At 36.2% G+C, this 26,648-nt stretch overlaps 1 protein-coding gene across 2 annotated transcripts; it reads left to right on the forward strand.

Annotated features, from left to right (window-relative positions):
* trim54 (tripartite motif containing 54) lies at positions 1-25,818 on the forward strand. Of its 2 annotated transcripts, none has more exons than XM_030127901.1 (9): positions 1-271; positions 2,074-2,252; positions 8,357-8,537; positions 10,410-10,505; positions 11,911-12,144; positions 16,398-16,420; positions 17,463-17,587; positions 19,996-20,072; positions 22,288-25,818. In XM_030127901.1, the coding sequence occupies exons 1-8, from the start codon at positions 80-82 to the stop codon at positions 20,064-20,066; spliced, it is 1,101 nt and encodes a 366-aa protein (XP_029983761.1). In that variant the 5' UTR covers positions 1-79; the 3' UTR covers positions 20,067-20,072; positions 22,288-25,818. The 2 variants fall into 2 exon arrangements, with proteins under 2 accessions (XP_029983761.1, XP_029983760.1); XM_030127900.1 differs by having other exon boundaries at positions 19,996-20,059.
* The last annotated feature ends 830 nt before the right edge of the window (positions 25,819-26,648 follow it).

Consider the following 26,648-nt stretch of genomic DNA (forward strand, 5'->3'; position numbering starts at 1 on the left):
CCAGTGACAAATCAGCTTTTGTAAGACCGTCAACTTCTGCTTGTCAACTGTTCTTTCTTTCCCGCCATCCTTGAAGGTAATGAACTTTACTCTTGGATTCAAGCCTCCGTCAGCGGGCAGTTCTGGGCCTGGTGCCGGTGGTGGAGCCACCATGGAGAATCTGGAGAAGCAGCTGATCTGCCCTGTCTGCCTGGAGATGTACTCCAAACCCGTGGTCATCCTGCCCTGCCAACACAACCTCTGCCGCAAGTGTGCCAACGACATCTTCCAGGTGAGACAACACTTGTATCCCTCATGTATGTTCAATCCTACGTCACTGGTAAAGAGTTAAAACTGTCAATTGTAATCCCTCCTCTTAGTCTTTCAGTTTGTTTTTGGTTTCAAAAAGAGTATAGAAGCCAATAGATGAAACTGGAGCTTTTTAACAGCTTTCAGTCCTGAAAGGCAAAGGTGTAGCTCACACTGATGTTAACCAAAAAATGAGTTCAACTGAATCATATCAAGACCACTTCATAGACAGTAAAATAAAAGTGTAATGATGACTAGAATAGAATAGAATAGAATAGAATAGAATAGAATAGAATAGAATAGAATAGAATAGAATAGAATAGAAGTTCTAAAGGGTGTCACGTTTTTACAACAGTGTTCAGACTGTAATGGCAAAACAGAAGCTCTGTTGTTGGACAGTTGTGTTACAGTGGAACAGTGGTGTTTTTTTAGTGTCAGTTCTTTGTTAGTGGTCTAATAATATTGTGGAGTAGAGGTCTAGTGGCTTTTGCAGAGGCTTGTACGTCTCTGCATGACTTTCTAATTAAAAGTGAAATGCTTTTGGACAATACTGTGCCAGATGCAGACTTTTTTTTATTTAGACCCTTATACCGTTAATTACAAAGTGCAGTCATTTTTTTTTCTGGGCTTTAAGTTTAAATACTGCAGTTACAGTGGGGGAGTCATGTGGTTTGGGGTTCCTTTGTAACGAAAATGCAATATTATTTACCAAAAAAAACCCATTTTTACATACTTGTAATGTATTATTATTAGACTATGTTAGAAAACACACAGGAGTTTTACAAAAAAGTGAACTAAATATAGCCACTGATGAGATAGATGTGATGTTCATTAATATTCCTGTGAAAACACCATGTGCCATTAAAAATAGCAGCAAATGTTATTTCATACAATCCATAATATCTCACTGTAACCAAATCTAAAATACAAGTGAAGTAGTAATACAAGTGCAACTATAAATGACAGAAGAAACTGTGACAGGCATAACAAAAAACTAAGGTCGTGTCCTTAAATTAGGAGTGCCAACATATGGTGTCTGGGCCAAAACCGGCCCTTCAAAGGGTTCAGTAATATCACAAAAATATCACAGAAGACACTGACAGTTAAGGGTTTCAATGAGTCTTGACAAGTTGTATTGATCATACAGTTAAGTGCAATATTTTTCATTTCCAGATGCCTGTTACGACGTGTTTTGTGCTTTTGTAGATTAACTGTAATCTGTAAATTATAATGCACATGTGTAAATGATAAACTGATGCGTAATAGATTAGATTAGATTAGATTAGATTAGATTAGATTAGATTAGATTAGATTAGATTAGACTAGATTAGAAAGAACTTTATTGATCCCTTGGGCAGAGCCCTTAGGAAATTAAGGAATTTTATAATTGCCCTTATTTTTCATAAGAACTGTATGTTTGTTCATGGATGTTCAGGTTATTCACATTTTTTATGGAAGTAAACTTTATAAATGTAAACAATTTGTAGTATAATCTTACTTTTTTCTGCACTAAAAAAAAAAGAAAAGCTTTGAGTTGTCATTAATTATAGGTTATTATGCTGGTATTTTTCTGATCTGGCTCACTTAAGATCAAATTGGGCTGTCTGTGGCCCCTGAGCTAAAATGGGTTTGACACCCCAGCCCTAAATGTAAAACCCTGAAAATGTCAATGAATGCTTCTTGGTTTTAATTTAGGTTATGATACTTGTAAAGATTTTAAGTCTGTGTTTTAGAAAAAAGGCAGTCGTGTTGATAGTGAAAGACGGTGTCCTCTTGTCTGTCCAGTCAGCAAACCCACTGTGGCAGACCCGTGGGTCCTCTGGCATCACTGCTAGCGGTGGTCGGTTCCGTTGTCCGTCATGTCGCCACGAGGTGGTGTTGGACCGGCATGGAGTCTATGGTCTGCAGAGGAACCTGCTGGTGGAGAACATCATAGACATCTACAGACAACAGGAGTCCTCCAGGTGATTCTGTTTGTTTGGCAGTTTATATATTCTATATATGTATATATATATTAAAATTGTCACATTATGGTTTAAAAGCTGGACTCATCCAGGTGGAAGAAGTGTTAAGATTCTTTACTTAAGTTAAAATACATTTCTAGTCATCTAAAACGACATTTTCTTTTTTGATTTTGATATAAGTAAATCCATAAGTAACTCAGTACTGCATTATTATCATAAAATTATATTTTGTTCTTAAAAATATTATTAAATGATCAGATTAAATCATATACATAACATTAAACAGTTATAATTATAGAAAGGATTAAGTTATCCTGTTGTTGTCAAGTTAGAATGGTGATGTTGTCGCAGTAATAAGTAGCATCCAGTAGAGAGCAGTATTGTACTCCATTAGACAAAAATGCAGAGCTGAACCATCTATTCATATGTTCAGTTTATTATTTTCAGGTTGAACAAACACTATGGCAGACAGCACATGGACATCATAAATATTTTACTTAAAATATTGGGGGGGGGGGGGGTAAGAAAGAGTTTGAAGTCCTAACTTGACTTTTAAATGATCTCTGTAGTTAATTTTAATTTTAATTTATTTTTCTTTAAATAAACTAGTCAAAGCAAACATCACAACATGAATGGGTAAATCCAATGGAAATCAGCAAACAGATCCTTTAATTACTAATATCTCACTGTGAGGGCTATAAGATACCCCACTACAAGTAAAAGTTCTCTCATTCAAAACATCACTTAATATGACAAAATATGGTATTATCAGTAAAATGTAATTAAATGAAGTAGTCACTGCTGTTAAATGGCCCCTGTGATGTTTTTAGCTCATGTTACTGCTTTACATTTTACAGTTTCAGTTAATTTTGTCAACGTTATTTACTGTTGGTAGTTTAATCTGCAGAAATGTGTCATATTCTATAAGATCATCAAATCTTTTAAATATTGCTATCCTGTCCCTTCATGAGCTTGGAAGACAGGTTTTGTTTTTTCCAGCTACCCTGCCCCTCATACGTATTGTAGCTTATTTTGGAATTGATCCAGCTGATGTCATCATGTCTATGTGCTGCTGTCAGCATAGATATAGACAGCATAGACAAATTTCAGCTATTGTAAGTAAATGGGGAAAAAAAAAGATTTTAAAAATTAATTTAAAAATTTTTTTACTTTGACTTACTTTTCCCAAAATGTAATCACATCTATACTGGGTCACTGGCAATCTATAAACCCAGTTTGGTATGAATTCAGCCAATGGTTTTGCTGCTAAAGTGTTAACAAAGAAACAAACCAAACCAAAAACAATACCCCTTGCCTCTCCTTCAGGGGGCAGGGTAAAAATCTGCACCTTTGGGGAAATGTTATTCTCACTGAACAGCAAGTAGATGGAAAACAGTAAAGAAACTAAACCTGTCAGTAAAAAGTACATTATTTGCACAAGAGATGTTGTGGTGTAGAAGTGCAAAGCCTCTGAGAATTCTAATACCCATGGGTTCAGGTTGTGATGTTTAGCGACATCTAGTGGTGAAGTTGCACGTTACAGCCAACTGAATACCGCTCTTTTTTTCCCCAAATAGCTGCTATAAAACAATTTAGTGTTAGTGATTGTTTTGCAAGTAGTAAAGCATGAACAATGCTTCTAGTTTTTATCACTTTGTCACTTTGTTTGACTCTAAAAGTTGGTTCTTGTTCTCATTCCACGTCTTCACTTTCTGATGCATTGGTCAACGGCCCATATGTCACACAAATCCCCCAGCCCGTTGGTGTAAATATAATACAATGTAAATCCAATCCAGTGTATCGCCATCTTTGGCAGACCTCTTTATTCTAAACGCTCTGATGATCATTTTAGGTAATTTTAAAATTTATTTTAGAAATCCTACATATAACCCCTTTAATTAGTGGTGTCAAGCTCATTTCAGTTCACTTCACAGACAGCCCAGTTTGATTCATTTTCTCGCCAGAGCAGTAAATAATAGCATAATAAACTACAAATTATGACATCTCCAAATTTTTGTCTTTGTTTTAGTGCAAAAAAAGTTTACATTTATAAACTATCCTTTCACAAAAAAGTGAATGACAATCCGAGATTTCTTAAGAAACGTAAGTGCAATTTCAACAATATTTTATCTCAATTTATCATTTATACTTGAATATTACTGATTTCAGTGGCTCTAAAAGGGCACAAAATAATTAGTAACAGGCATAATATTGTTAAAATTTTGGAGTTTAGATCTAAAATTAGTTTAACAACCTTTGATTTGATTTAGTGATTTATTCCGAACATGCAATGAAATTTAACACATATGCAAACAAGCAAAACATGCATAATAATACAAATATCAACAATCATAACAATCTTAGATGGAAGAACAGCGCAGTAGTTCCATTTACATGCCCGAAAAGGGGTGCGAAGAAGTGCAACTTATTTAATCCCACCCCCTCTCCCTAAAATATTATTAATAATATATATGTCCTTCTTCCTTTTACATTGCTCTTTTATATTTATATATCAATTCACACACACACAAACTTATTCATCTACGTACACATACATACGTACATACATTTATACATATACCCACAACATACAAGTACACATACACGCATACAAATACACATATAATCTTTTACCTAAGCATTTCTTAGTTGTGCTGGTGAATAAATAAGTAAATAAATAAATAAATAACTCAAAGAAAGAAATATATACATAAACAACTGCGAACATATGGTGACAATTAATAACCCTCATCCTTATAACTTGTGAAAAACATGTTTTTATAAGTGTTTTTAAATTGGCTTATGTTTGACCTTGACTGTTGATGTCTACAGTGTAATTTTTGCACCTCACACATTCATGCACAGCGCGGATTGGAACCATATTTAGGCTGGTTTTGGTCCATGGGCTTTATGTTTAACACCCCCACCTTTAATGAACATGTTACATAATGTGCATTTAATGGTATTACAAATATGAAAACTACAGGGTGGATGAAAAGTAACTAGGCATTAAAAATTGTTAAAGAAATCCATATTCCTATTACAAATTTATTGATGCAAATGATACATGTTCTTTATTACATAGGAAAATTAAAGTAAATCTTCATATTTCAACGTAAGCACCGGTGGAGTCAACCAATTTCCTGAAACGGCCAGGTATGGAATGAACAACCTTCTGAAGGACATCGTCTGGGTTATCATTGAGAACCTCCTGAATCTGTGAAATAAGACATTAAGAAAATAAGAAATCCCCATTAGTGTTGTCTGTTTAAAAATGTTTCAGTCATGACTTCAGTGATACTAAAAATTCTATGAGCAATTTCTAATGCCTCAATACTTTTCACCCACCCTGTATATCCTCCCTAAATATTACACGTAGCATTCTCATATAAAATACAAATACATCCAATGTTCACTGTACAGTACTTGAACATAAATAAGTTTGTTTCCACCAGTTTTAAAATGGTTTATAGTAGTATTCTTTGCAATTTGGCTTTGTTAAATTCTACACCCTTACTACAACTCCACTCTGATATTTAAATAATCATCAAGATTAGTCACTTTCACTTGAAAATAGAAGCGCTATGAGTCACCGGTAAAGAGCGAAGAGGAGAAGCTGGCGTTCATCAGAGACAGGAGGACAGGAGTCCCCTTATTACTGTGTGGGTTAAAATAGATACTCGTTTTTCACCGTCAGGTCCACAAATGTTTTCAAAGTTGCGGTTTATCAGTTTTTCACGTGTAAAAAACAAAAAAAAAAGAGAGCAAAGAAAATACTTTGGGTTACTTAATCATTTTTGCCTACAACACTCAACAAAAATAACGGTATCTCCAGTGACATCTACCTAAAATATTCAATGTACGGCCCTCAGTGTGACTGTGTGCACATTAGATCATGCACATAACACCTTTACAGCAACAACCAAGAAGGACAATGAGGTCAAACATTCCAGAAATATGGTGAAACCATTAATTTATTATGACCTTTAGGTGTTTATGATTGAAAACTGGCTGCACTGTGGCAAAGACGAGGCGTTAATCTCATCTTCCTGTGGTTCTTCCATCATCCACTGACTGAAAATGTCGCCTGAGCTGCTCCAAAGAAACAGGCAACATTCCCAAGTCTTATGGACATTTTTCAAGCAGTATAGGAAATTGGGATTAAAAAACTGGCAAAGTTTTTCTCTAAACATCGCTTTAAGTGTCTTAAAATCATGTCTAACAGCAACTGTCCTTGTATTCCTTTTGAGACTGAATAAATGTACTGCCACTGGGGTATTGTGTAAATAAAACCCTGGATTTAACTTTCTGTGAGGAGTTGTGTGGCACTTAAAGTTTCTGAAGTATGTGTCTTTGCTCAAAGTACTTTTTTACTTCATTTACTCTTTGGAATTAATAGTGTGTAAATATTTTCTGGTAAATGAAGATCAAGTACATCCATAAATCGGTGGAGAATGCACATAAGAACAAAAAGCAGTAGATTTTCTGTGTTCTTTGAGGGTGACTTTTACTTCAGTTAAAGTAGAAATATCACAGTGAGTACTGTAGCATAATAGAGTTTTATCACATAACACTGCATTCATAGAACGTTTAATTTAGTTTTTATTATCATTATATGTTGTTGTATATGCTATATGTATCTCTATTTATACAATTTTCACAGTGATTACTGTTATTCATTTGTGCAGTAATTATGTTAAGAGTGTAGTATAGTACACTGTTGCCTATAAAGCAGGAATAAAACATGTTTAACTTTTTCTCATAAAATGATTGTGACCAATGTTAAAGGATTATTTTGTTATAGTCTTATTCTGACAAAAAAGTAAGAAATAATGGTGATCTACATGAATTAATATAAGTTATTGCAATTCAATATAATAATTTCATTTTCTGTTTTACAAAAGCAAGAAGAAAAATCCTCCTTTGTAAATGTTATGATAATGCAATGCTTTAATGTGTCACCAATGGTAAAATTGCCAGAATCTTTATTAAAGTGATTTAGTGATGAATCACCCTGCATGAATCATACATCAACAACAGGCCAGTTTTATGCATGATCCAAAAAGATGAAGATACAGAAATGCATGGAAAAACATCATATTGTCAATAGTTTCCCCAGAATTTCAAAAATTATATTTTCATGTGAGCTTATGTCTTATTAAAACAAGCCAAACTTCAACTGGTTCCACTGTAGTTCACAACCTGTAACAGTACTCCTTTTGCAACTTTAACAGTATTTTATTACTACAGAATAATTTATTATTCTGGTTTTGCATGTTTGCTAAAGTGATGCTGAAGACATATATTGTAGTTTTAGGTTCTTTGAACCAGGGATCTGTACAAATACCTGATAACAGTATGTATAGTTGACTGCTTCTTTAAAGAGTTGACAAATTTTTGTTTGGGTGAATTTTACTTTTACTAACATTTTACTTGTTTTGCACTAAAACAAAGAAACAAATTTGGAGTTGTCATTCCTCATAGGCTATTTTTCTGTTATTTTACTGGTTCGGCCTGCTGTAGATCATATTGGGCTCTATGTGGCCCCTAAACTAGAATGAGTATGACACCCATGCTCCACTGTGTAGCTCTCCAATGGGACAATTATCAGCTTTGTACCAGTCAGTGACATGACCTTCTGAAATTGACAGAAATGTGAGGAATGAAATGGAGCTGAAAACTCCATATCAGAATCAGAATTGCCTTTATTGTCATTTGACAATACAGAGTACATCAAACGAAATTGAGTTCGATGATTAGGGACATCGGGCCGCTGCTCCTAGTACAGAGTACAACTAGAGCGCTACCACAAAACCCTTTCTTCAAAAATTGCTGTGAAGAACAGAAGATAATGCAAAGCACAATATAAGACATCATACAGTTTTCACACAGTACACGTGGACACATGCTGGAATTTTTTCATGGATTTAAAGGGAACTGGGGGACAGCGTGAACATTAGGCAGACAGCAGACGAACTTAGGGCATGTCAAACTTATGGCTTTGACACGTTTCCTTGCGAACTGGTCCAGGAGGAAGTAAAAACATCCTTCAGTGAGAACAGAGAAAAGCTGCTGGACACGTCTGTGGTGTGTGTGTCTTCCAGACTCGTGAACATAAAACCAGAGCAGCGACAACAACAGCTGATGTGTGAGGAACACGAGGAGGAGAAGATCAACATCTACTGCCTCTCCTGCCAGACGCCGACCTGCTCCATGTGCAAAGTGTTCGGACAACACAAAGACTGTGATGTGGCGCCGCTCAACACCGTCTTCATGAGGCAGAAGGTACAGAAGTAGAGTCAGCATCTAATATGAGTCACAACACGTCGTCACCTCTTTCCTCTCCACTTCAGTCCACTCTCAATCAAACTGCACTGGTTTTCCACCAATTAATCAGTTTTCAATAAACAGAGAGCACCGAATGAATGAAAAAACAAAAGGTACATGTTTTAAATAGGAGGAAGTATACTAATGTGGATTCCCACCCTATTTTCATCTCTTAATCTTGAACATTTATACTTTATAGTACTTCTCTCTATATTCATACCCCCCTCTGAACAGCTAACTAAGTATTATCCCAATTTATTATACAATACAGGCCAGTGTCATACAATACTGTACATACAACTATCCCAATTATATGTATGACCCAAAACAATATTAACAATAATCCTAATTTTAACTATCCACCATCTTTTTTTAAGTGATATATGTTTGTATTTGTAGTTTTAGCTCTAAACCATTCCACAAAATCAACCCACAAATTAACATGCATGATAATGATAATGATAAACTTTATTTCAAACATAAGCAGGAATAAAATACAAAGATGAACAAAAAATTAAGAGAAACCACAAATCCAATAGAACATGTACTTTTTTATTCTCAGTTTAGTCTCAAATTATTATTCCCCTCAATTGTATATATCTTAGGAGCAGATTATTTCTAGCTTTGTATATTATTTGTGCAATCTTAACCCATAAAGACCCAGTGCTAGTTTTGTGTACGTTCCCAGATGAATGTTTCTCTCTATTAAACCGTTCTTAAGTGATTTATCACCTTTTATTACAATATTATCTTCTGTATTTTGCATTGTTCACTGTAAATCCTGTATATTCCTATATTTAGTTTCCTATTTTTGATTGAGATATTTATGAAAAGTCAGAGTTAATTCAAAGGTTATTATATCACAACAAAAAAAAACTGAAGAAAAAGTGAGTTTTGCAGCAAAGATATCATTAACTGAACATAAACAACGTGTCTTCATCCACTGTCATTGATCCAACTCAATGGGTTTTATTGGTGAATCAATGTTTTAGAAGATAACAGTGTTTCCATGTTCACTACGGAGCCTCTGAATGCCCAAATGGGTCATATCTGATGACCATGAAAAAATGACAAACTCTGTTTTACACCAGTTATTTACATGTATTGATATGATTAGGGGATCAACAGGTATTAAACATTTCAGATCAGTGGATGCTTTTGGTTAATGGTGGAAGTTTGGGTCTTTATGGGTTAAAATTTGCCACGTCCATAACCCTCAATAGTGTGTTTTTATTATTGTTAAATGTCCTTGTGGTTGTTTTTTGCACACTATTCTCCGTATATGAAATACTTCCTATGGTTCTTTACAAAGTCATACAAGTTCAGAGGTTTGTTTTTTTTTTCCTCAGAGTTTTGTCATGCAGATGGCAGCAGTAGTGTCCAGCATGTTATTGAGCAGTTGGCTTTGTTGACATTTCAGCGTCGGCCTCTCCATCTCTCACTCTGTCTCTGATTCACTCATCTGAAATTTAGATGAGGATGAGGAAAGTTGTTGATCCTCCATGTTAATGTAAAAGTTGAATGGAAAAAAAACTAAAGATGGTTTTGTAATTTGGCCTGAGCTGATAACTAATAGAAGATGAAATAACACTTTCATTGTGACATAAACTATAACAATGTGCATGTTGTTATAATTTGATACAAGCTGGTGACTCACGTTGTTGTGTTTTAGGTGGTGACATGTTCATCATGTTCATTAGTGTGATGTTCATAGCATTGAGTCCAACACTAAACTTCTCCACAGAAACTTTAAGTCGGTTTAACTTCCTGTTACGTAACGTGGTGTTACTTCCATGACTGAACTGATGTTTTTTTTAATGTTTAATGCAGACAGAACTGACGGATGGCATCGCTATCTTGGTTGCCAGTAACGACCACATCCAGGCAGTCATCTCTCAGATGGAAGAAATCTCTCACACGATTGAGGTTAGTTTCAAACATACACACTTTGTTTTTCAGCCAAACAGAAGACTACAAATGATGCAAGAGAATATAGAACCACAACATATTTTTCTAGGGTCCAAATATTTCTCTTATATCACTCCAAGCCTTGCAACAACTCATCAACATCCACAATAATGAGTCTTGGCATCATCTATTTATTTTGTGAAGGTTTAACAGGTGAAATTTAGGAGACTTTTGAGACCATCTAGAGAAGACATTTTAATTCCTCATTCATGATCCCTCATGCTGGGTCTGGTTTTCACTCCTGATGTGATCACAGTTTTGTTTTTTCTCATTTCCTACTGTATGTGTCTGTTATAGAAGTGCATTGCATTCATTAAAAAATGTTTTTCTCTGGCTGTTCTACAAATGATGATTAAATGTAAAAGCTCTGAAGGTTCCTTTTACTCATGAAATGTGGGCTTGCATTTTGAGGAGTAATTTAAACAATTTAAGGTTGGATACATAAATCTATAACTGAATCCATTCAGTTGTGTCTGTTGGGAGACAGATCATGTTTGCTAGAGATTTACAAATCTGCATGAGCCTCGGCCCAAACAGTCAGCCAGAGTGATCCTTAATCAATGGAAAACCCAAGTTAGACCTGAATATCAGGAATGAGTTAACCTGATGACAGACAATGCATCATTTGAGCTCATAATAGCGGTTATATAATTGCAAATCATCGTGAAAATATCAAATAAGAGTCAAACTTTGCGTTGATGTAATTTGTGCTCTTGATGTATTTTTTAATTTATTCATATTATTGTTTTTGCTTTAAGTCTATTTTATTTGTTTTTTATGTAGGCATTAAGTTTTGTCTTTGACAGGACTTAAGGAATCATTAGGATTAATTTTAGTTCTTCCTTCATTCATTCATTTACTCATCAGATGACACAATATCCAAATGTCAAAGTTCAGCTTCACTCAGACACTCTAATACTGTGCAAAAAATGATTTAATGCCCAATCTCAGGACCAGAATTATTATTATTATTATTATTATTATTATTATTATTATTATTATTATTATTATTATTATTATTATTATTATTATTATTACCATTATACATTTTATTTGTAATACACTTAACGTCTGTGATTAAAAACCAAACAAAACAACTCAAAGTGCCACAAAACAGGATGTAGAAGTTTTTATTGCAATTAGCCAAAGAATGCACATTATTTAATTAACGGACATACTAAAATTAGCTTTAGAGAAAGAGCCTTAGCTGCAATCTGCAACCTCACCACTAGATGCCACTAAATCCTACACACTGATCTTTACATCTTTCTTGATCAGCGCTGATGTAAATTCAGTTGTGATTGTATAATTGTAGACATTATTTTTCTTGATAAATTAACTGAATCCTTCTTTTTCACCACAGGAGAACGGTCGACGGCAGAGGGAGCACTTGGCCAATCAGTTTGATGTCCTGGTTGGCATCTTAGAGGAGAGGAAGCAGACGCTGGTGGGGTTGATCACCAAACAACAGGACGAGAAACTCAAACACGTCCGATCCCTCATTCGTCAGCACAGCGATCACCTGGAGGCTGCAGTCACGTTGGTGGAGTTGGCCATACAATCCATGGAGGAGCCACACATGTCTGCATTTATACAGGTACATGAGCATTGGTACGTAGGGCTGCAAAAATCTCATCTATACTTTTCTTCAATCTTTAGGGTTTTAGAAATCTATGAGGCAGCAAAAGAAAACAATAAAGCAAGGATAGGGAAGGCAAAAACTACATTTTGTAAACTAGAGAACATTTGAAAAGCACTCTGCAAACATATTACACTCTGTTCAAGTCACGTATAGTTCCTGTATCACTATATATGGGGGCAAAAACTGATGAGAAAAAGCTGCATTTATTACTGCACAAGTGAATTAGATGAAGATGGAGAATATATTAGCCTCTGACAGTGTCAAATGAGGAGAAACACAAGGCAGAAACCCAAGAAATTTGTAGCCAGTACAATAAAGACGCTGTAATTTGATGATGGATGCAAGTTGGAAGAAGGAAGGAGGTTCAAACAAAGTCCTAAAGAAACATGGAGGTGAACAGTGAATAGAGAATTATCATTACTAGGACTCCAAACCTGATGGGAAGCAGAAACTGAAGTAGAGAAATAGAAATAAACACAACATATCAGACATTTTACTAAACACAACATTTCAGAAATAATCTCAGAAAACATGACATTATTTCAGACAAGGGGCCAGATCTACTACGACCCCAATTTGTGTGTGCGGGGGGGGGGGGGTAGCTGGATTGAATGACTATCGCGCGCACATAATTTTGTCACACTGTAGCCGAATGTCGGTGCGTATTTTTAATCACAATCATCAGCAGTGGAAACGAGTTCCATAAAGTGCCTGTGTGTGTGTGTGTGTGTGTGGGGCGCATATGTCTCTGTTATTTTTTCTTCTGTCACTCCAAAACTGTTCACATGAGGGTGAAAAATGCGTTCTCTGCTTCTCGTTTCATCATTTTGATGTCTCCTAACTGCAGCCATGTGTGCACAATTACACATCCAAACCGTTTGCACCTCCTTTTGAGACGTGGTAAATATAGACGCAGTTTCTATGAGCAAAATTGCTTTCAGGTTTGACAAATCACTTTGCGTGTGCTAAATTAATATATTTACATTTTCTCCTCTCACCACACGCACAACTGTGTGTAAACGCCCCATATTGCATATTCATTGTGGCAAATGTACTAACTGATGCAGACACGCTATTTTGCACCTTTGAAAGATGCAACCCTTATTGCGCACTGTTAGTAAATCAGATTATACATTTTTTTGCGTGTGCAAAGAGTTTGCACACGTTTTAATACACGCAAACCTTTGATAGATCCGGCCCAAGGTGTTTAGCAAAACAACATTTCACACATTAAGATATGATCAAACTCGATCCCACAACAGGAAAATTCCCCGATTGACCCTCAAAGACCCAAACAGCTGCTGATGACCAAAAGCATCTACTGATCTAAAATGTTTAGTGACTGTTGAAACACTAATCCTATCGATGCATGGGAATAATTCAGGTGAAATGCAGTTTCTCAGCTTTTCAGTGTCATCAGATATGATCCATTTAGACATTCAGAGACTCCATAGTGAACATGAACAGCATCATCTTCTGCAACATTGATTCATCAGGAAAACCCCTGTACTGCCAAAAACAGTGCTTTTAGGCATTCCATGTTTTCTTTTTGTCTATTTTAGTCACATGATACACACAGGAGTTAGTACTTGATTGCATAACCATTGTTTTTGATGACTTTTGATGGTCTAATAATTTTTTCCGCGACTGTATATTTTGCTAAAAGAGTCACTCGTTCTTCAGTTTTCTCAGTTTTAAAATAATATCCTTTGAATTTATACTGAGCTTTAATGAACTTCTCCATGATCAGCAGAAAATTCATGATTTTCACTGGAAAAATGCAAAATGCAGAGGATAATATTATAATAATAAATAGTGATAAATCACTTTGGAAAGGTTGAATGTTGAAAAAAATTCATTTGAAAGACACCACAGAAATAGTCTGGGGTTTTTAAGGGTTAAGGCAGCAGCAGGAGAAGTGCAAGGCAAACAACAAAAATGAAGGTAAATTAAACTCTGTTATATACTATTTTTCCTCATATGAAACAGTTCACAGTCTAAACAACAAAGGAAGAAAATTATAGGCAGTTTAATTAATAATAATGACAGTGATTTCAGTCTTTATTGAAATTGCCGATTTTGTCATCTCACATACATATAAATTGCAGAAAACTATTTAAGGAAACATGATAATATTTCAGAAAGCAACACAAACCAGAAGTCTTGTCGTACTCTGGTGCTGTCTTCAGGTGAGTTTCAGTTTCTTTCCACATATTGATTTTCTGCGGCCTCATTAGACACACTGGTCGTCACTCAGTCGTCAGCAGATGTGATGACCAGGGCTGTATGTGCCCACACAGCACCAGGACGAGGACACAAACAGGAGCAGTAAACCCAGCGGGAGGCCTCAGGTCAGGCACTGTGCCTCTACAAACCCCCTGAGGACCACCGGGGCTCTGGTTGGGGCTACATTTTTTACACACACAGCATCAACACACAGACACAATGGATTAACCCCAGTGCAAAGAACTGCACCAGGTCGGCTCCTCAGTAAACTGTATTGATCAACTGATCGATAACGCATGAGTAAACATACATTTAAAAGGGGAAACAAATTCAAACGTGTACGCAAAATCTATGTATCATTCACATCATGATCTGAGTTTTCATTCATGTCTGAGCCGTGTGTGTTATATGATATTATTGACTAATCAGCAACTTCAATTAAGGCTTAAGTGAATGTCATCATTAATTAACCTTTTAGCCACCAGAGGTTTTTTTTTTTATATTAATTTTTGCTATCAAAATTTCAAAAAGCTGTCTGTTTCATTCAGTTATGTTGCTTGTTGCAATATTGTGACTTTGGCGCTTACCAGTTATTTTCCTAATTTCCTAATTTTCTTAATTTGTCATTTAGCCTATGAACTGTTTCATATCAGGGAAAACAGTATAGAATTGATTCGTTTGAATTTGTTAAAGTTGTGAAATTTGCTTTAATTTTTCTTTTTTTTTTTGTCTTTCCGCTTGGATTTTATCTTCAGTTTTCGTTCAGTTTTATTCTAATTGCTATTGGTTTCATTTTAATTTTTCAAGTATTATGAGGGAAGTCTTGATTTGAGTTCTTGATAGAACTTGCAAATTGTCAGAATGGGTGACATCTAATATGATTTTCAACACCAATGTTAAAATTCATATGTTGCAAAGCCATTTTATTTTTGTTCACCTGGAACTACAGGGCTTGGACAAAATAATGGAAACACCTTCTATGATGCCACAATGTTAGATGTTTCCATTATTTTGTCCAACCCCTGTATTACTAAGCAATAACAAAGCTGAAAGTACCTCATTTTAATTTCATTTTCATTATTTTTTAATAATTTTTTTCTCCACTAGTCATAGTGTTTGTTAACTATAAAACCCAATCCTATTTGACTGCTTTTTAATCTATTTTTACTTTTTTTTCTTGTTTTTTTTTGTTTTGTTTTTACCCAATTTTCTTTTGCAAATACCACCAGAAAATGTAGTACCCACTGGAGTTTTCTCAAGCGTATGAACAATAGATCAGTTAATAACGAAAATAACTGTTACTTGTAGCTCTGAATAATACATTAGGTTTGAATAGTTTATATTTATGAATTATTAAGTTTATGAAGAGCAGCAGAAGAGATGCTTCAGAAGAGTTAAACTGTTGAAATGACCATAAAAGAAATTAACAATAAGCAACAAATAACCCTAAAACATGCTCATGAAAATGCAGGGAAATTTTGCTATAAATATACTAGGATTAAGTTTCAGTAATTTTGACCTTGATGGTTCTAGATAAAGTTGATAACAGTTGGCAAAAGTTGACATCAGGTGTGTGCATGGTCCCTCACCACTTCAAACCCACACCTCTCTGTAGAGACGAGCAGGATGTAACTAAATTCAGCATCTTTACTGGTGATGCAACGCGACTGTGTCATTCCTACTCCGCGGAGGAAAGTGTGTGTTTGTGTGTATGAGAAAGTATGAGCCTCAGGTGTCACCGTTTTATGTTTCTGCCAAAGCAGGTGTTAAAGAAGATAGAGGTGAGGGAAGCAGGTAGTAAACACCATGAGGCCATTCTGGCAGCCGGCTGCGTTTCTTAAAATCATCTTTTTATTTTACACGGTGACACGTCTGACAAATAAGTCTGACAGATGTCGTTGGCACAAAAAACTGGAGCTCAGTGTGATTAACGTTGTCTTTTTCCTCCATTCTGTCTGTCTTCTTCCCTCTCATTCTCACAGAGTGCCAAAGACATCCTGGAAAAGTAAGTCCTGTTGCAAATGTGGTCACATTTCAATCATTCCCTTACAATAAATACATTTATAAGTAATAACACAAGTTTGCATTCAGAAAACATGTCAAACTATGTAATCAAAGCAGTCAAAGTACAAGGATGCAAAGAAAAGTAATAGAGAATAGTAACTAAAAGTAGCCTTATTTAGTGCGGTGAATAAAATATTACACGCATCTCGTTATTGATGCTTTAACAATGGCAATCTCTTCGGTGCTGCATTTTCCACTTTACAACAGTCAGATTGCTGTAACTCTTGAACTGTTTGCACTTTCCACAAAATTCAAATGGCATCAGGAAGATCCTGAGCCTTCTGACACTATATAACACTTTATGGCAGCAGTGTGGGACTCTATTACAAGTAGAAAGGAACTGTTTCAGAGACTTCCACACAGGCTAAAAACACACAAAAAAAGCCATAATATGGATACTGAATGGTCAAGACCAAAAAGCATGTTTAAGCAGATGTAAAATAGTTGAAAGTTTGTTTATGCAATCTCAATAAGTTTTATTATGGACATTTACAGTTGTTTCTGATACTAAATATGCTAAAAACTTCAAGTCTGTTTTTTTTTTTTTTTTTTACTGAAACACACTATTTTAAACATTTATTATTTATAATAATGATAATTAATGGCCAGATATTGAAAGTTTAGGTCATCCCAAAAACAAAGGTGCAAAAGAATTAGCAAAAAAGACATTTTCTGACACCTCTATTGCAAAGAAAACATGAAAACACCAAGGTGACCTGTTATAATGGCAGTCCTAAAAGGGTTAATCTGACATCATGGTGCCATAAAACAAATTTCCAGGTCCACAATCTCAATTACAGAGCTTGTATGCTCCCTTACTATAACATATTTCTTCAGTAAGTCTCCAATTAGGATTTCAAAGGGACTGAATTAATTTATTTGTATGAATTTATTTACATCACTGACAACTGGAATAAATGTACACCTGATTATTTATGACTACAATGTCTTTATCAGTTGGAAACTGGTTTGTTTTTTAACAGGATGGCAGTGACATCCAGAACCTCTAACTTGGAGCGTCCAGAGCTTGGATATGAAAGTATGAACAACTTTGTCATTGATACTGACAACCTCACAGACATGCTGAGAAACATCGACTTCAGCACAGGTATGATCTCTGAACTGGACAGGTATTATTTAAGCACCATATACATTCGGCTTTATTCCTTAGATCAGATTTTTTATTTGGTTGTTGCATTACATTTTTTTCTGAACTGAAATGTATATGTACACACAGAACAATAACAAAATCTAAATAGTGCTTAAAGGATGTTATAATCATTAGCTATTTAGCAGGAAATATAACGTTCACAAAGTTATCTGTGGCTGTGTAGAAGCATGTTCTCCATCTGTCACAGAAATAAATGGAGTTCATAGCAGAAATACACCCTGTGTACCAACCATTGCGCAATACTGAATGTGGAAAATATGCACATTGTTTTTTTTTTGTTTTTGTTTTTTTCTACTAGTCTTGTCCAGCATCCTTACAGCAGAATGGTAGTCTGGCTGCCTTTTGGTGCTGAACAAATTTTCTTTGCCAAGGGTAACTTCATAAAGTATATGAAGCTCCTCTTGGGGGGGGGGGGGGGGGGGGGGGGGCAAGAGAGAAGAAGGTGGTGAAGACCCTCACAAGGAAGTATCAACAAACAGGAACAACCATGGTGATAATTATAATGGTAACAGTAACTACAACCAGAACTGAGTAAACTGGGCAGAAGAGAAAGAAAAAACAAAACAAACAAAACTACAAAAAAAATACAATAAAATACATAAGACCTATTAAATGATGAATATGAGAAAACAAAGCATGAACTAAATATCGTATACCACGTTCGCACAAATAATACCTGTAACAAATAATACCAGTAACAAATCCACACATCAGTTGTTCACATTCATCTGCTGTGACAGAGTGAACAAGGCAAACCGACTGAGGTGAAGAACATAGACATGCAACCGCAACCGCACTCCCTCCAAGGATCAGGGACCGACCAAGAGGGCCCCAAGGCCCGGCCATCCAGCAGACACCACAGAAAGAGGGGATCCAACCCACCCCCCTGAGAGGCGACAGTGCACCCGCCTGAAGATAGTCAAGGGAGGCCCCCGCCAGAGGCCCCACAGCAGCTGAGCACAGGCCCCAGGGGGTCAGGGACACCAGCCGCCACCCCCCCGCCGGGGGCAGGCCACCAACGGGCAAGCGAGGCGCCGGTCCCCGAGCCCCACAAGCCCAGGAGCCACCCGTCCCCCCAGGCAGGGGGTCCCACCCTGCACCCTGGGCAGCCGGGCCAGCCCAGACAGCCATGTGCTGCGGGCCAGTGCGCACCCCGATGCCACAGCCAAGCACCCCGGGGGCCCGGAGGCCCACCCTCATCCTTACCCCCGTCCCACCAAGCCCAACCCCCAAACCCCACACTCCCTCCAGTCCCTCACTCACCCACACAAGCATATGCACACACACCCACTGACACCCAGACACACACACCACCCATCCCACATGTTCGACCACTCACACACACACACACACACACACACACACACACACACACACACACATACAAATATGCACATTGTTAACCAATAAAGACCCAGTGCTACTTTGGTGACAGCTCCCAAATTAATTTTTCTCTCGATTTAACCTTTCTTAAGTGATTTATCACCATTTATTATAATATTATCCTCTGTATTGAGCATTTTTTCAGTGTAAAATAGGTATTTTTCTATATTTCATCTGTTGATCATTACAGCTCAAAGTAAATTCAAAGGTCATTAAATCAGAAACAGAGAAAACTGAAGAAAAAGGGACATTTTCAACAAATATACAGTATCAGTAACTGAGCATAAACCCAGTGTCTCCATCCACTGTCATTTATCAAGTCCATGGCTTTACTGATGAATCAGTGTTATAAAAGATGAGCTGTGTCCAGTGGAGGAAACAACAACAGTGCTTCTAGATTTTATGGCTTCATCACTTTCTTTGACTCTAAGTTGATTCTTAGTGTTTCTTATCCCATCTCATCCCTTTCTGATGCTTTGGTCAAAGGCCCCGTGGCATTTTTCTCACCATAGGAGACTAGTGGAGTAACTCATTACTCAGTCTAGTGATCACATAAATCTCCTGCCCATCAGTATAAATATATTCATTTTATATTGCTACAGTCCAATACATTGTCATCTTTTGCAAGGCTTCACAGCTCTTTATTCTAAACACTGTAATGATTATTTTGGTCATTTGTTTAATATGTGAACGTAGAAAAACTACATCCTTAATCAAATCTTAAATGAAACCCAATTAATTAGTCATTGACTGGGTGACCAATAACTCCAGACAGATCCCTTTGTTACTCTTAACCTGAGATCCTGTATGTAATTGTATTCATATTGTTGTGGGACTTATTTGGTCTTTTGGGACAAAAGTAGATGAGAATCACATTTAAAGGTCAACACTGAGCTTTTAGTGAGGGTTAGGTAATTGAGAGTGAATGGGAGTCTGTAGTGTGATCATGTGTGTGTTTTCAGGTGTCGCTGACGATGGAGAAGATGATCCTGATGAAGCTGAAGAGTCAGAACCGGACTACCTCAGGTATTAAATCTAGGTAAGTGTTTCTGTTCTGTTGTTTTTAATTTTTTTCTTTTAATGTAATAGATTTTAATGAATAATAGGTTAAATCTGCCACTCTTCACTTTTGTTTCCAAACCATTTCATTAACAGAAACTAAAAAAACAGATCACCATAAAACAAAGAAAAGAAAATAGAAAAAGGCCTTAACCTAAATGAACATATGGGAGAAAACAGTGTGAAATCGCTAACTTCAATCAGTTCATGTCAGCGAGCCAATGGGAATGCAAAATAATGGAAACATCTGTTTATAGACAAATAACACATAATAATTCATAAACCAATATATTAATGTGAGGCATTTTTTCTGTATTTCCAAATAACTGAGATTTTAATCCTTAAAACTATTTTTGTTTTTGGCTGCTAAGGTGTTTTTATATTTATTATGTCTATGATAAAATGTCGATGGAACGTAATTTCGTTCTGCACTATATCCGTGTTGATATTGTGTTCAATGCCAATAAAGTGAATCTTGAATCTTGTGGCAAAGTTTTCTCTACAGTTAACCTTACTTAAGTCATTTTTCTACATTTACTGTAATATCCCCTGCATTTTTCATTGATCAGTGAAAATCAGGTATTTTCTTGTATTTAATTCATTGATTGTGTACATGTTGAAATGGTCATAGAATTAAAATTTAAAACAGAGAAAACTGAACAAAAATTGACATTTTCAGGAGAAATTGGTGATTGACTGAATGTAGAGTGTCCAATGTCCTTTGTCAAATTGCATGGGTTTTATTAGTGAATCAGTGTTGCAGAAGATGACAGCCTTTCCATGTTGACTATGGAGACTCTGAACGTCCAGATGGGTCATATCTGATGACTGCAGGATCTGCATTTTACTTAAATCATTAAAACATATTGATAGGATTAGTGGTTCAAAGTAAAAAAAAATAAATAAATAAATTTATTATTTTTGGTCCCTAGCAGCTGGAGGACATATGGGATAGGAACTATTTGTGAATTATAGATCTCCCTATAGACTAGTATTGATGAATTGATCAGGGTTTTGCTTGCGTGTTGTGTGTTTGATTTTCACTTTGGATGCATCATCGTCTTACATTAGTTATTCAGCTTATTGTCATCATCTGGAGACGAGGAGAGACAAAACAAATGTAGCTGGAACCCCTTCTCTCAGTGCTGTTGCTATTTTTGATCATTTTTTTGTTCATTTTGGTGATTTTTGTTGCATATTTGTTCTTTTATGGTGATTATTGTGTTTGTTTTTTGTTAATTTTTTTACTGATTTTTTTTTGGTGACTTTTTAAGCAATTTGTGTAAAATTACAACAGCTTTGTTACCCATAGGGACACCGTAGCTAACATGTTTCCAAATCTAAGAAAATTAAACAAAATAATTTAAAAAATGAATAAAATAATTAATAAAATGAACAAAATAATTCACAAAATGAATATAATAATCAACAAAATCAAAACAATAAACAACAGAAAATAGATAAAAATGGCCTCCTGATCATCTTTTTTTTTTGCAGATTTTTGACAAAATAATAAAAAAATTTTGACACTTTTGGACATAAATGTGACTCCAACCTGCTTGAAGTCATGTGTTTCCTTCTAAATCTGTCACATTGTCTCGTTATATGGAAAAAAAGGGAAGATGAGGAATAAAAATCATAAAGTAGGAAACCTGGTCATCGTAACCATAATTTGGTGAGTAAGTCGATCCCAAGATATTTTTAAAAAATCCTGTATTTGCAGGCAAGCACTAAAATAGTGTAAAGTAGAATGCGTCAACTGTAGTTCCACTTTTCACATCTTAAAATAATAAATGAAATGAAGTGCAGCACACAAACAAAAGTAACGTAAGGCGAAAAAGTGCATCTCCAACTACAGTGAACTCATGTGTCAGAGTCTGTTTATAGATGTTCTTGTTGCTCTGCTGATGAATTGTAAGATTTGTAAATGTGCACAGTGTGAAGTCAGCAGCAGTTCACTGTGTATCGTACAGAGACGTGTGAAATCATCTAACAAGAGCATTTACGTAAACAGAAGGAGCTGTAGAGAGCGAAGGATTCCCCTCGTCCGCTCAGGAGGGGGAGCGCGCTATTCGTGCTGACTAAACAACACCAGCACCCTCCTCCTCCTCCGAGCAGTTGGAGAGTTGCTGGTGATTGTTTAGACGTGGGATGATGACACTGATCTGATATTCATCTTTTGTTGTTTACTCGAGGTCCCCGCTGTCCTGAGAAAATGCAACAAAAATCAGGCGGAAGAAGAGGTTTACCATAATCCTCTGGAAGAAATCCACACTGTGTTGAAGTGAAGAGTCACCCACAGCAAGGACAATGAAAGGAAAAATCTCTAAATCATATAAATCATACATGTCCATACATTAGCCCAGATGTACAAGACTGACTTGGCCAGATTTTTGCCTCCCACATTGTAGTCTTTTGTTGCCAAAAAAAATCCAGTGTATTGTGTGTAATTATAACTTCCTATGTATAGCTCAGAGAAAACGTCCGCAGTGGATTGAGTGTTTTATTCTATTGAGGGAAGAAAAGTCAAAAGACATGTTCATATAATGTTCAAGATTTAACAGCCTTATATAGCGTTCTGTCACAATGCTCCGTAAAGCCCATAAACCGATGATAGCGTTTACATTTTTGTCAGGTTTTCTGAGAAAACAGGGTAGGATTTATATCAATAAGACAGAAATAGATGGAACTGGGATAAAATGCTTCTGCAACCACAGATACATCAGATACATGTTAAAGTCTTTTAATGGACTGATGTGTTTTTTAACCATCAGTAACAGAAATTAAAATCATTTACACATAAAAAAACATCTACAAAAACTGTCATTTATCAAACTACATTCGTTTTATTGATGAATCAATTTTGCAGAAGTTGATGGTGTTTCCACATTCACTACAGAGTCTCTGAAAACCTAAAATTGACACATCTGATGCTGCGGAAAAGCTGATAAACTGCATTTTGCTTGAATTATTTAAATGTGCTGAGAGGATTAGTGGTTCAAAGTTACCAAACACGTAAACACTAGAACCGCCGTGAGGTCATTTTGACCTTGAAGCACGTTAGACTTTATAATTACAAATTTAAAAACTTCTACTGGAAGGTTTAGTCATTTGTTTCAACATAGCATGTAAAAACAGAAGAAATAACATAACAGAGTTTTGTTAATCTTGCCACATAAGGATTATAAAATAAGTAAAAAACTGTAAAACAGACAAAAAATTAGTATTGCTCATAAACGTTGAACTTTACAAGAATAACAGTTTCATCCTCTCATGAGAAATGAACATGCATTCAGAAATATTTATGGAGAAAGAGAGCCTAGGTCAAAAATGTTTGGGAATGTATTCAGCTCCAAGTTCTGCCACAACCAACACAAACACTGAAGACCCTGACAGTAAACTGACCACACACAGGTCACCAGCATTTAACTCACAATTTGACTGATTTTATTGCAGTGCATTTTCACCAAACCCAGCTGTCACTTCTCCTGAGGGGGATCCACCTTTGTTTGAAGAGGCGGTGGCACAGTCTCACTTGCCTCTTTCATTTGCACGTGGTCACTGTGTTAGTCCTTAAACCCCCTTTACACAGGGGTAGCAATCATTGAGAGATTATTGAGTGATGAAAAAATGGCCAGATCTCTCAAGGATCTTTCAATGAGCGCCCAGTGATCACCAAGATCTCTCAGTGATCTTCCAGTGATCTCCACGGTCACCATGGTCTCCTCAACATTTTGACTTGGTCCAAAACAATCTCTCAATGATCACCAAGGGAAGCAATCTGTCAACGAATGCTCAAGGCACACTCAAGGAGCCCTCAACGATCTCCCCAATCTCCCAATGATCTCTCAGCAGTCTTTCAATGAACGCCAAATTTTTCCTCTCCGAAGGTAGAGATGGTTGAGAGATCAATGAAGGAATGGGTACAACTATCTCGAAGACCCCCCCTGCCTGTTCCGACTGACCAGACAGTTTAAAGTAGGCGCCCAAAGGAACAACAAGCGTATAAGAATCTCCCAAATATTTACACAGAAACAGCTTTTTCGAGGCTTAGGAGATCGTTGAGAGATCGGGCCAATTTTAGATCGCTCAATGGTCACCCAACGATCTCTGTGTAATCACTGTGTAAAGGGGCCCTACAAAACAGAAGGAAGTTACACCTAGCAATTTTTGCTTTTGTGCAGCTCTAAAGAATGTATGCATTGATGCCAGCCTGGTCCATCATGTTATACTAGAAGACAGCGACTGGTGATCTGCAGGGGGAGTATTGTCTAAATATTTAAAAATGAAGAAATGTATACCTGAATCTATCTTTAAATTATCATTATTATTAATATAGTAATAATAATAATTATTAGTATAAATTACTTATCTATAAATGCAGTCTGTTATCCATTTTTGCAATAGGAGTAATGGAGGTAAAAATGACCTCATGGCAGTTCCAGGTAAAACCACTTTTTTTTTTTTTTTTTTTTACTGTCTTTTATTATAGAATCCCTAAAATGCATAAGATGATGTATAACACACTTTTAGAAAAAGTCATTGACTGGGTGACCAAGGGTTTTTATTCAGTTACTTGTATTTTAACAGTTGAGAGACATCAAAATGACCTCATGGGGGTTCTATTGTTAATTCATCAGATGCCTTTGGTCACTGACATGGTTTCTTCCAGTTCATGATCCAACAAAAATAGTTCCTTAAGCATCGGTTACTCTGTTCTTTCATCTGCACTATGAGACATGAAGTCCACAGATTTCACCAAAACTACCCATCTTGTCTCCTTTGGGAAAGTGCATGCATGCATCTGCTGCTCTTTTCCTTAGCACAGATGTATAAGGCTGTAGCTGTATTTACAGTATTCAACTAACTTCTGAGACGCTTGTATTCCATCTCCAGATTTCAACCAATGGCTGATTCATGGTATTATTATGTACAACTGTAAATATATCTCCATTGTCTCAGCTTGTTGTAGATTGTCTCCTATATTATACACCCAGAGAATCTCCTAACCATTCCTCAGTTTCAGTTTCCTGTGCACATATATATATTTTTTTCATCACCAGTCCTATATTTTGGAATCCAAGTTATTTTCATTACTACAAATCAATGCATCCAAATACCATGCTGAAGTTTTACAGGTTAGAAGTAATGCATTAAAACGTCAAAATCACAATAATCAAAACAAGGAACCAGAGTGAGGTAACTAATTTTTGAAGCAAAATTACTGTTTTTAGGGATATCTGGCCAAGAGTTTCTTTGTTGTTTTTTTTTGGTAAAATTTGCTGCTTCAGTGTTTGTTTGTTTTTTTTTTACATGGTTTTGCATGTGTTTCTGAGACACAGTGAAGAATGAATAAAATTCTTATTCAATATGAAAGCATTTTATATTGCATTTAAGCACAGAATTTATTAGTTTCACTGACAAACTCCAAACTGACAAACCATTATCACCATTATCAAATGTAACCTTCCTTTGGTTTTTTCACCAGTAGCCTCACATAAGCTCACACAATTTGTTCAAACATTAGAATTAGCTAAATGTATTGAGCCGTGGTTCTTTGGTTGGATTAAAGACTGGATGTTTGGCCCAAACTATAGTCTGGAGGAGGTTCCACACCTGAAAACATGGTCTAAATCAAAGTAGGAAAGTTTGAAAGTTCCGACCAAATGAACAAAGTGTCAAAGTGACAAATTGATACTTGTGTTTTCTTCCTGCATTTGTAAAAAAAACTCCAAACTAATCCTTTAATGGTGACAGAAAGAAGGTGAATTAGACATGAACTGTTGATTTACAAAGAATTTGACCCTTTTCTGACACTGTTATCAGTCACCGGTGTCAAAACGAATCATCACTCGACACAGATCAATGATTATATTTGTCCTGATCAAACCATCACATCGATTTCTTAACATTTTATTTTCGAGGCACCAAAATAAATTATTGATTTGTTTACCCACATGGGCCTTTTCATGATGCATTTTGTGTCAATACTGGCAACAAGTCATGATTTGTGGATCTTGACTTTTGTGTCCAAGGCTCTCAGATTACATTTTTTTAAAATTTCATTATTAAGGGGGATTTTCTAAATCATATACACCCTGTTGCCCATAAAGTTGAAATGACATATTTTAATTACCTCCGCCAAGGAGGTTGTGTTTTTGCCAGGGTTTGTTTGTTTGTTTGTTTGTCTGTCCGTTAGTGTGCAACATAACTCAAAAAGTTATGGACAGATTTTGATGAAATTTTCAGGGTTTGTTGGAAATGGGATAAGGAAGAAATGATTAAATTTTGATGGTGATCAGGGGTGGGGGGGCCCACGGGGGGAGCGCAGACCACAAAATTTCATCAAAATCTGTCCATAACTTTTTGAGTTATGTTGCACACTAACGGACAGACAGACAGACAGACAGACAAACAAACAAACAAACCCTGGCAAAAACATAACCTCCTTGGCGTGGGGGGGCCCACGGGGCGGGGGCCACTGATCAGCCTTGGCGGAGGTCTGCGCTCTCCGAGTGCTTCTAGTTCTTCTCATGAAATGACTTACAATGTGATT

This window comes from Sphaeramia orbicularis, chromosome 24, assembly GCF_902148855.1.
Source record: "Sphaeramia orbicularis chromosome 24, fSphaOr1.1, whole genome shotgun sequence".
Taxonomy (NCBI): domain Eukaryota; kingdom Metazoa; phylum Chordata; class Actinopteri; order Kurtiformes; family Apogonidae; genus Sphaeramia; species Sphaeramia orbicularis.